The 10781-nt window shown below is 40.1% G+C and overlaps 1 protein-coding gene across 2 annotated transcripts; it reads left to right on the top strand.

Moving 5' to 3' along the window:
- The first annotated feature begins 5701 nt into the window (after positions 1-5701).
- adcyap1b (adenylate cyclase activating polypeptide 1b) lies at positions 5702-8889 on the top strand. 2 transcript variants are annotated; one of them, XM_068340592.1, is made up of 4 exons: positions 5702-6529; positions 7497-7631; positions 7988-8092; positions 8667-8889. In XM_068340592.1, exons 1-4 carry the CDS (start codon positions 6435-6437, stop codon positions 8848-8850), a joined length of 519 nt encoding a protein of 172 aa, XP_068196693.1. In that variant the 5' UTR covers positions 5702-6434; the 3' UTR covers positions 8851-8889. The 2 variants fall into 2 exon arrangements, with proteins under 2 accessions (XP_068196693.1, XP_068196694.1); XM_068340593.1 differs by lacking the exon at positions 7988-8092.
- The last annotated feature ends 1892 nt before the right edge of the window (positions 8890-10781 follow it).

The following is a 10781-nucleotide window of genomic DNA, read 5'->3' as shown; positions in this document are numbered from 1 at the left end:
AAACCCAATGCATTGTATGTGTATTGTTCTGCGATTTGTCATCATTTCATAACAAACAGTCTTACAGTCTTACATTAAAATGTGTGTTCTGTGTATTTATTTTTTAAATATTATATCTAGTCCCATAAAGACAGCTGTGCAATGATTGGCTAGCAATCAGGGTGTCACTATTGAATAGATGTAACCATCTTATGGCCACAGCTGGTACCTCTATTAACAACTCCCATGAATGACAACAAAAATTAAGACTGAACAGTAAACCGTAGTAAAAGTCTTCCTGACTAAAGTTTTTCGAACACCAGGCAATTGAAGGCTTCGTAAATGGTCTCAGACAAATTTTCTATCTCATACCCAATAAAGGTCCCATATTATGTATTTTCAACTTAATGTCATTCAGCTGCCAGATGTCCAAATAGACTTTTTTCCAAATATTTTGAGCTAAAGTGATCTGTGATCCTAAATATCAGCTATTCAAAATCGCTCATCTGAGCTACTCACACGCTACTCACGCTTCGTTTCAGGCACTAATGAGCTCCGCTGGTCCACGCCTCCTTCACCTGGGCCACGCCCCTCTGAAGGAGAGCTAACGGGACACTGACCGGCATTACATTTGTATCATCATGGTTTTCGGAGGCCCCATCGTGTCGCCGTACATTTATGACCCTGAGACGGACCCAGAAGCGGGGGCTCCTGAAGAAACACCGACTGGTGGCTGCAGCAGGATGTTTCTGAATGGTTAGTACGTGTGAACATTACTTAGTTGGTTCTTTGTTGTGTTTTGTAACCTACGACCTCACAGGACCGGAGCTTCATCTAACCTGTTACTAAGGTGCTAAATATTTGAGGCAGTCCTCTGTCACAAGACACACGGAGCTAACTCTTGCCACCATCACACCAGGTTAATAGTGAATTGATGTAGCCATATTGCAGTGATGCCTTTACACTATTTTGAGATGTCTTCACCTTCTGTTTATTGTACAGGTGTTCCTGTGGACACTGTGAACTTATGCCAACAGAAGCAGAAAACATGTATTTGGAGATACCACAGGTATCATGCTCACAGCTAAACCACAAAGTTATGTCTCTATTTGGCTACTTTTACAATTATAAATTCAAATGACCTTTACCATGTTTTTCACTGTAGGTTAGGAGTCGTCTGCAGAAGGTTGATGAGGTTCCGTGCATGACTCAACATCCTGGGTTCCAGCCTGTGTGCCTAAACGTGTACACCCTACAAACGGCCGGTCACGTACTGAGGGCCGAGTATGGCCCTTCACGTCTGAGACCAATACATCGGTAAGTCATTCTTTGAAAAATGTCACAGAATAAAAACTACAGTTATGTTTTATTTTGCTTCATCAGGCATACCTTCATTAATGCAGTAACACATGACAAATATGGGTACAAAAAAGTCCAATATATTGTATTTGCAACACCTTGATTTTTGTCTTATTAACAGACATGTTGAACATTTTTTGGTATTCAAAATCCATTTCTGGTGACAAATACAGTACAAGCATAATGAGAACACGGGGCTATCCTATCAGGAAATCAACAACAGTTGTAATACTCTGGATTGAAAACATTGTGAAATAAATCATTTTGTGTCCTTTTTCTGTAGACGGTGCAGACATCTGGCCTATCGCACCTTTGTTGGCTGGTGCTCGGACTACTTAGGCCCCATCCACACGATGACTGATTTTTTAAAAACTCGTTTACGCGTTTACGCCTTCCTTCCACACGACAATGCAGATATCCGGAACGAAAACGCAACTTTTCAAAAACGCTGGCCAAGGTGGATTTTTTTACACATGCTGGGTCTGCGTAGTCGTGTGGACGGTGTATCCGCAACTTTTAAAAAACGCTGACGTCTTGCCTGTGACAAAAACCTCTGTGACGTCATATTTATGGGCCCGTGTGTTGTGACAACAAAATACGGAGGATTCCTATTGGATAAAATTTGACTCAGTGCTGCCACCACATTGTTCGGCATGCTTATAGCCACCTTCAAAAATGCACTTCTGCGTTTACGTGTGGACGGAGATTTTTTTGAAAATGATGTCGTGTGGACGCGAATCGTTTTCGATGCGTTTTTAAAATGTTGCGTTTTTAAAAAAATCCGTCATCGTGTGGACGGGGCCTTAGGGCGCAGACTCCAGGTCGTCATCCCAGCCTGTGTGGTCCTTCGCAACTCTCGTCCTACGACAAGAGTTTCCTGAAGACAAAGGCCACTACACTGGCTTTAGACTGAGTCTTGATTGAGCCTGGTCATGTAGCTGGCAATGACCTCCTCCTTGTCCGGACGCTCATACTGGGCAGACAGATTCTCAGGGACAGGAATGGCCATCATCTCATTTGTGTGTGGCGTGGGATCTACCAAGACTTTGTCAAATATGAGGTCCATCATGTCAGCTAAAAAACCTGTTGAATAAAACACAAAGTTATATCTTTACTTATATTGATGTTGTTTGATTTATTTCTTTGTTTAGAAAAATTGTGTTCAAAAAACATCCTGGTACTTGCTACTAATTTATTTATTTGTATAGTTTACTGTGTTTTGTTGTGAGCAATTACCAACAGAATTTCAAAACGTTTGGTTGAAATATTAAAATATTGTAACACTAACAGAATGTTGGCTCGGTCTTGTGAGGTTTGACTCTGCATTGTCCCTTCAAAAGCCTTTGGAAAGTGGATCTTGTAGAGGGGTACACCAAACATAACGACATAAGGAGCCAAAACAGTATCATATGACATACATGAATCTGTCTCAAAAATGTTTATACTAAAGTCTTCACTTACTGTCTTGCTGGAATATTCTAATACACAACATTATTATTTTTTACTGAACTACTATCAACACATGTGCACTCACTAACGCCTATAGACAACAATATTTAGAAAATTAGTCTATTTAACCAATTTTATTAAAACATATTGTATGGAATATGACTTGTACATACCTTTACTTCTGTAGTGGGAATGAAGAATCCTGAAGGACAGCTGTGTACCAACAGTATGGGTGTCCACTTGGTCAGTTTGGCACGCCATGTCCCTTGAAGCTGGTGGCTGAACAGATGAACAAGGAAGAGGGACACTAATTTCAGGACACAAATGTTCTGATTTTGGATAAGGAGGATAGACCTGTGTGCGTTGTCGCTATGACACCGAACAAACAATCGACTCTAACACGTGCCCGCACACACACAATACGAAACGAAGCACAACTCCCTACTTAGCCTAGCATAAACTGACTTTATTTATGCTGACAGATAATAGGAAAGAAAATATGAGACCAACTTATGTGTGTTTTAGCTTTATTCTGTAGGTCCAGCAATCACACACGTGTTGGAGCGTGTGCGCACAAACGTAACAAGCAATTGCGGAAAAAGCACATTGGCCTACATATCCTAGCATAACATGACTTCATGCGAACAAATAATAAGAAAATATGAGACCAACTTATGTGTGTTGTACCTACTGTAGGTCCAGCACGCACACACGGGATCAGGCGTGCACGCACACACACCCAATACACAAATGCAAAACAAAGGAGAGCTCCTTACATAGCCAAGCATAACATGACTTAATTTATGTTAACAAACAATAAAAAGATTTGAGACCAACTTACGTACGTTTTAGCTTTTTACTGTAGGTCCGGTACGCACACATGTGTTGGAGCGTGCGTGCACACACGCAATACGCAAACGCAAAAATAGCACATTGGCCTACATAGCCTATCATAACGTGACTTCATGCTAACAAACAATAAGAAAATATGAGACCAACTTATGTGCGTTGTACCTAGATACTGTAGGTTTCAACAGAATGCTGCCTCACGTCCGAGGCAAAGAACTCCATCTTGGGGATGGCCACGCCCTTGAGCATGTCCACCAATCCATATGGTCCAATACTCTGTCCAATTGCATAGAGCCCCTTGGCTGACGTGAAGAACGGCTAATCTAGCGCAATGTGATCGATTCAGCGCCATGACTTCCTAAAACTCCAAATATCTATTGATGCAGGGATCATTTGTTTACCAGATTATAGGAGTTGGTCGGGTTAGGGAGGACCACAATGTATATGTAGAGACCTGAAAAAGTGTGATTTTCATAATAGGGCCCCCCGTCTAAGTATATTACGTACATCTGATCACTCTTAATGCTGATGTTCAAAAGATTATCTGATTAAATTAAAGGCTGTAAAAATAGATATGAAAGATAAATGTGAGGGGAAAACGATTTGTTCTGCTGTGAAAAGTGTTTCTGGTCATGGATGTTAGTCTTGGTAATTGGGTACTTGTTTCTCTCCCTGACAGTTCGCTATGAATGGCCCGCATGTGTGCACGCTGCAATCCTCACGATGGCGCTGTTTGCTCACGCTACTGAGCAACATCCACACCTGCACTCACAGACCTGGTGGTAGTAGTCTGATCCAAATTATGTTCCCCTGTAGGAATCACGATGAACTTGTGTCTACCCGACCACCTGGCCAGTGACTGATATAGTGGCTTTGTTTGTTATATTACGTCAGAGTAAATACACGCTGACGTGAATCTCTCTTCTCTTTGACAGACGCTTCAATTGGCTGGTGAGCCACGGACGTGACTCAGTTTTCATTTCAAAAGGTGTGGTGAGATTGTGATTCTGACTGGGCCCACAGCTGACGCCGACATTACATCCATACGTAGGCGTCTACCCTCCGGATTAATAGTCACCAACTCAACTCTTGGCTGTAAACCGCAAATTTTGGATGAATATTAAGCCAATTCAAAGTTTATTCACCTCTGCAAATTTATTTGACTGGATTGTTCGCAACTTGAAAAAAAAAAGGAGCTTCTTTGGATGTATAGATAGATAGATAGATAGATAGATAGATAGATAGATAGATAGATAGATAGATAGATAGATAGATAGATAGATAGATAGATAGATAGATAGATAGATAGATAGATAGATAGATCGATGGGCATCATAATGGTAAATTGTGTGTATCATTTATAAAGTCACGTTGTCTGACAGCTCTCAGAAGCTGCTTTCTGCGTCACCAGCGCGTATTTCAATCAGATTATAAAGCCTCTCATATTTCACCAATGTAACGCCGATCCGAGGCCTTTGATGCACGTTGTGGTCATTTGAAAGATGTCAAATTGAAAAATGTATTGTAAATGATTAGAAAGCGTTTCGGTAAATACAGTTACTGTTACAAGTGATGACGATTGGTTTCAGCACCGGACAGTTCCTGACTCCCCAGGGGCCTTGAAATGTGCCAGCCTGATCTCTTCCTCTTCCATTAAAACCCTGTCACACGATACCACCGACACAACCACCACCCACCGATGCAGAAGAGGCAGCAAAAGATAATTATTTCCCAGTCATAATCATAAAAGCATTATGAGACTTACTGTTGACGCGGGGGAGAAGAGGGGGGAAAAAAGCCGTAGTGGTGACGGACAAATTGATTTTATGCAAAATTCATGAATTCAAGTTCATAATCGTTTTTTTTTTCTTTAAAGAGAAAGTTTTAAAGTAAACTTCCATGGGGGGGTGGGGGGGGGGTGACGGATCCATCTATGAGAAAAGAACTGTACTTCTATATTCCGGGAGGCAGACTTGATGACGTCTGTAACATCCTTAATGTGAGTTATTGGAGGGAGGGGAGGGGAGGAGGGTGGAGGGAGGGGGGAGGCTTACGATCCATAGATAAAAATCCAAGGCAATCACAGCACAGAACAAAAGTTAAGGGCAAAGATATGTAGAAGAACATACAGCCCACTTTCCCAGCGAGATTTTTTTGTTCACCTGATCGAGTGGCTGAGTCTGTTAATTGTGTAAAAAAGTGAGATAGGCTGTTTGGAAGGGGACATAAGGAGACGACGGAGGCGCTTCAAGCCAGGAAAGAAGTGCCGTGAGAAAGATACCGCGTCTCTCTCACACACACCATCACAGCCGCGCCCGGTTCACAACCTACATCACAGCGTTCTCTCTGCTTTCCTGCTAGAGGTATGTCCTTTATCTACGGTTTGTAAAAAAAAAAAAAAAAAAATTGTAAAAACAAACAAACCAAAAAGACACAGATATTTATTGATGGAGAACGAGATAAAGTAGTGGAACTATTCCTTTTTTTTTTTCTTCCCTGCACAAAGAGACCTGCTGTTTTCAATGTCTTCACTGCTGCATGCAAAGGATTCCGTATCAGTTAAACTTTTACATAATGGGATGAATTAGACAAAAATGCTTTTTTTTTTTTTTTGGTTGTAGCAAACAGAGGTGCAACCTCTTTCAGTTCATTTAAAAGCTGTCATTATCAAACCAGCTTTGTAGTTTATAGTAAGAGAAGTAGAACAGCGTGTGAATTTGACAGAACAAAGAGCATGTTGTTTCTGTAGGACTGACTAACCTGATTCATTTTACGCCTGTTTTCCATTTTCTAACAGCATGGCCAGTTCGACTAAAGCCACTTTAATCTTGCTCATCTTAACGTACTACAGCGTCTTCTGCACACCTATCGGAATAAGTTACCCTAAAATTAGGTAGGTGTGTTGCGCTATATGCGTATTTACAATGGGTCATGTTTTGTAATGCATTCATATTATTTTATACTGAGCACAATGTTTTTGTTCATTGATGGTATTTGCTTTTTCGATGACTAATTACGCTCCCATTTAGTGGATGCATAGTTAACACTAAAGTAATGGTGTTTAATTGCGCACAAACTGTGCGCCAAAATTTTTTAAATCTGACAATTGATAGGATTGTTAAAAGGAAAAAACAAAACGGTGAAATGATCAGACATTAAAGGTTCGTGTGGAAAACTGCAATGGAAATTGCGTAGAGGCATCTGTCCCCCTGGGAGCGTTCACAGAACTCCCCTTATTAAAAATGAGAGAGAAGTCAATGCAATGGATAGCCCACGGGATGACGATAGACCAGCGTCACCGAGGACAGACGAGGCAAAAACGAATAGAAGAGCTCTACAAATTTAAGATTTATTACCCTCTTCTATGAAAAGCTCAACAATAATTTGGGCGTGGTTCGTATTGATTGTAATTTTCACTGCGATTTGCAGAATTCTTAATGTAGTTTTCGTCTCCCCGCCTTTACTGAAAGCGACAATTTTCACACCCTATTGTTTCAAAAAATAATGAGGCTTTAGTCTCTTTTCAGAGCAACAGCATCAAGTACGAATAAAAATATATCCCCCAAATGAAAATGTTCTATTTCAACAAAGAAAAAAAAAAAAAAAAAAAAAAAGCTTACATTTTTACATCGTTTACATGTATTTTTGATCAAAATGAAAATCATTCTTGGCTTATTTTATTCATAAAGACGATTAGCAAATTGTTACAATTTTTCGTTTTCCTCACACATTTCTAATGCGTTTAACCTCTCAAAAAAAAAAATTTTCAGAAAAGGCATGCAAATATTTTAACATTCTTTCACACATGCTTCCCACTCATGCAGGGATCAAATATGTGATGAATACTCTTCCTCTTCTAGACTTGAAAACGACGCCTTCGATGAGGATGGGAATTCGTTATCCGACATGGGTTTTGATAGCGATCAGATTGCAATACGAAGCCCTCCACCCTTAAACGACGACGCTTACACGCTTTACTATCCGCCAGAAAAGAGGTAAAACAGCCAAAGCTTCGAGTTGGATTCCATGTTAATGACTTTTTTTTTTTTGTTTTTTTTTTTTGCTGTTTGCGATAATGTTTGCTTGCTTTGTTTTTTCCCAGAGTTTCCCCATGTTATTTGTTCAGTGTTATTTTCACACAGAGTATCCATAAATTGTTAATTCCAAATACTATTAATAATCAAGATAAACGGTGGGTAGACATTGAAGGTGTTAGGCTGAGTGGGGTAAAATGTTAGCAGTCTGATAAGATTATGTTTCTGCGGAGGGATGGGGACATTTTAGGCTACTTTTGATCACTGCGCCTTTTAGTCACTGATGATCTATGTGTTTTGGCGTTTTATCATCTCAGACCAGAAAGGCATGCTGAGGAAGAATTAGATAGAGCCTTGAGGGAGATCCTGGGTCAGTTAACAGCGAGACATTTTCTGCATTCTCTGATGACAATTCGTGCAGGGTAAGGGCATTTCTTGTATGCGTTCACCTGCAGTCATCCTTTATGTTCCTCCTCTGCACGAGTCCAGGCTGCTGCATCACTGTCTGTCACTTTATGTGTGTTTTATCCATTGTTTTAACCTGTCTATAAGAAGGTCTAAACATTTTCATTGCATCCTTTTCGTTTCTATGTGTGTGTTGGCGTTCACTTGTGAGTCCTCCCTCAAGAATAGAGGGTTAGTTTTCTGCAAGGGAAAAAAAACAACAACGTTTAAATAAGATTAATCCATTTATTGATTTGTTTTCCACTTCGGAAAAGCCATGCAGTAAAAATATGCAGTTGGCTTATAATGAATAATTTGTAGCTATTTGAAAATGCTTAAATGTTTATTTCATACTGACCTGCTCACCGAACGAAACATATAATAAAAGGACGATAAATTATTATGATTTTTTTGTGTTAATGGCTTAAGGCAACTTTGACTTATGCCCGGAAAATATTTTAAAAGATAATTTGTCAAATCAAAACGAGCAGAACTCTGATTAGAGGTGAGAAGTTACAATTTAAATGGTATTTTTCCATGTTATTTTTGCAGCGAAGACAACAGTATGGAGGACGAGTCGGAGCCCTTATCCAAAAGACATTCAGATGGGATCTTCACTGACAGCTACAGTCGCTATAGAAAGCAGATGGCCGTGCAGAAATACCTGGCAGCGGTTCTGGGAAGAAGGTACAGACAGAGAGTTAGGAACAAAGGACGTCGACTTGCCTATTTGTAGCGTTGTTAAAGCGCCCAAACTGCCCTCCTGTGTATATATATCCAGTCGTTAAATCAGAGTCATTCAGATATATCTGACCAACCAGTGGATTGCGCCTGTGTTCTTTCAACATGTTATATATGTATGAAGTAAAGCCATTAAAATGAATATTTTAATAATAATATTGTTTTTTTTTTTTTTTTGTACAAGGCACTTGATACTGCACAGCTATACTTTGTGGACCAATATTTTATTTTCATGTTAAGATGTTGAAAACAAAACAAAGACACAAAGAAAAAAACAAAGAAAGAAAGAAAAAAAAATTGTGCACCTTCGATATTATGCGCTTGAACTCTTTATAGGTCATCTACATATGCAGAAAATAAATAGATTTTAAAAAGACAATCAAAGTATTGAATGTTATACTTATTTTTGTAAATGACGTTCTATTTTTTTAGTGTTGTTTGTTTTCCAAACAGGCCCAAAGAAGCAGTGAGCATACTAAATGAGGCATTTCCAGCTTATCCTTAATGATAGATGTTGCCCTTGTCCACCCTTCTCCCGATCACTTAATGGGAGCTCTGTGGGTTTGTTTAGCTTGCTACCCCTCCAGGGGAATCCAGGAGGCTTCTGTTCGACAGCCTCTCATTTGGTGGATTACTGATTGACTTACATAGCGATTCATGTAGCTGGTGGTAAAATCCAACCCTCTTTGAAACAGAAATTTAATTGTAGGGTTTTGCAAGGACATTATCACCTTTACTAGAGAAAAAGGAAGCATTAGTCACTGTTAACAGTATGCAGCAAATGCTGCTTGCTCATTTGCCTCAAAGTCATTTATTGCAAGAGATAAATCATGCTCCATATGACTGTGTCAGGAATGTTCCACATGCGTGTGTTACGTATAGTATAGAAATTGCACAGTGTACACATTCATCCGCTTGTCGTATGTGTTCAGTCAGCACTTTTATTTTGAGGAATGTGCTCCAATTGTTGACCACATTTCGTCAGTACTAAAAATATTCAGAAGGGGCCCAGAACATGCACGATGCAGGAAAAGGTAGTATCTGACCTACAGTTATGGATTATAGTATAATTTGGGAAGTGGCTTGTTCTAAGCCTATTTTAGCACCATTCCCCCTCAAATATGTTATAACACTGAATAAGGAGGGCTAGAAGTGGTGGAAATTGGTACTGCACTGACTTGTTGAATTATTTCTTCCCGTGCTCCCCTTACAAGACAGGCCAGTGGACCACCTGCTGTTTGTCCATATATATACTGTATGTACGTGTATGCATGTGTGTACGTATGTGCGTGTGTGTACATACGCACGAACGTACACACACACACACACACACACACACACACACACACACACACACGCTACGGTCATAGTTAATCTGATCAGTGCGAAATGTCTACAGGGTCACTTGTAGTCAGGATAGATAAAGAGATGCTTTCAGGTGTGTGTGTGTGTGTGTGTGTGTGTGTGTGTGTGTGTGTGTGTGTGTGTGTGTGTGTGTGTGTGTGTGTGTGCGCGCGTGTGTGTATGAATAAGAGAGACAGTGAGAGAGAGAGAGAAAGAGAGAGAGGAAGAGAGAGAATGATGCTTGAAGGGGACAAGAGAGGAGGAGATAAAAAGAGTGGGATCAAGAGAGATACTGTGACAGAGAGATACAGAGGGAAGGTTGTTACATTAGAAACAGGCTACAGCACCCTTTTTCATACCTGGATATAAATCAGGATCAAAAAGTCTGACATAAAATACCAGATGTAGAATTTCCTTCACTTATTAGCAGTCAGATTAACAGTTTGTGACGCAACCGGATGAGGTCAGTTTGAGTTTCCCACTTGGATCCCTCCAGCAGAGGAATCTTCTTCTTAGGGAGATACTGTGTGTATTTGTTGAATATTATGCAAATGTAGCTTCATGTATCCCTGCAATCCAATC

The sequence above is a fragment of the Antennarius striatus genome, chromosome 18, assembly GCF_040054535.1.
Source record: "Antennarius striatus isolate MH-2024 chromosome 18, ASM4005453v1, whole genome shotgun sequence".
NCBI lineage: Eukaryota > Metazoa > Chordata > Actinopteri > Lophiiformes > Antennariidae > Antennarius > Antennarius striatus.
This window is presented reverse-complemented; position numbering and strand designations above follow the sequence as displayed.

Bases quoted from the DNA above. Each gene is read 5' to 3' on its own strand.
- adcyap1b (XM_068340592.1), top strand. From the start codon at position 6,435: ATGGCCAGTTCGACTAAAGCCACTTTAATCTTGCTCATCTTAACGTAC. The intron at 6,530-7,496 runs GTAGGTGTGTTG...TTCCTCTTCTAG, and splicing joins ATAAGTTACCCTAAAATTAG to ACTTGAAAACGACGCCTTCG. The intron at 8,093-8,666 runs GTAAGGGCATTT...TTATTTTTGCAG, and splicing joins CTGATGACAATTCGTGCAGG to CGAAGACAACAGTATGGAGG.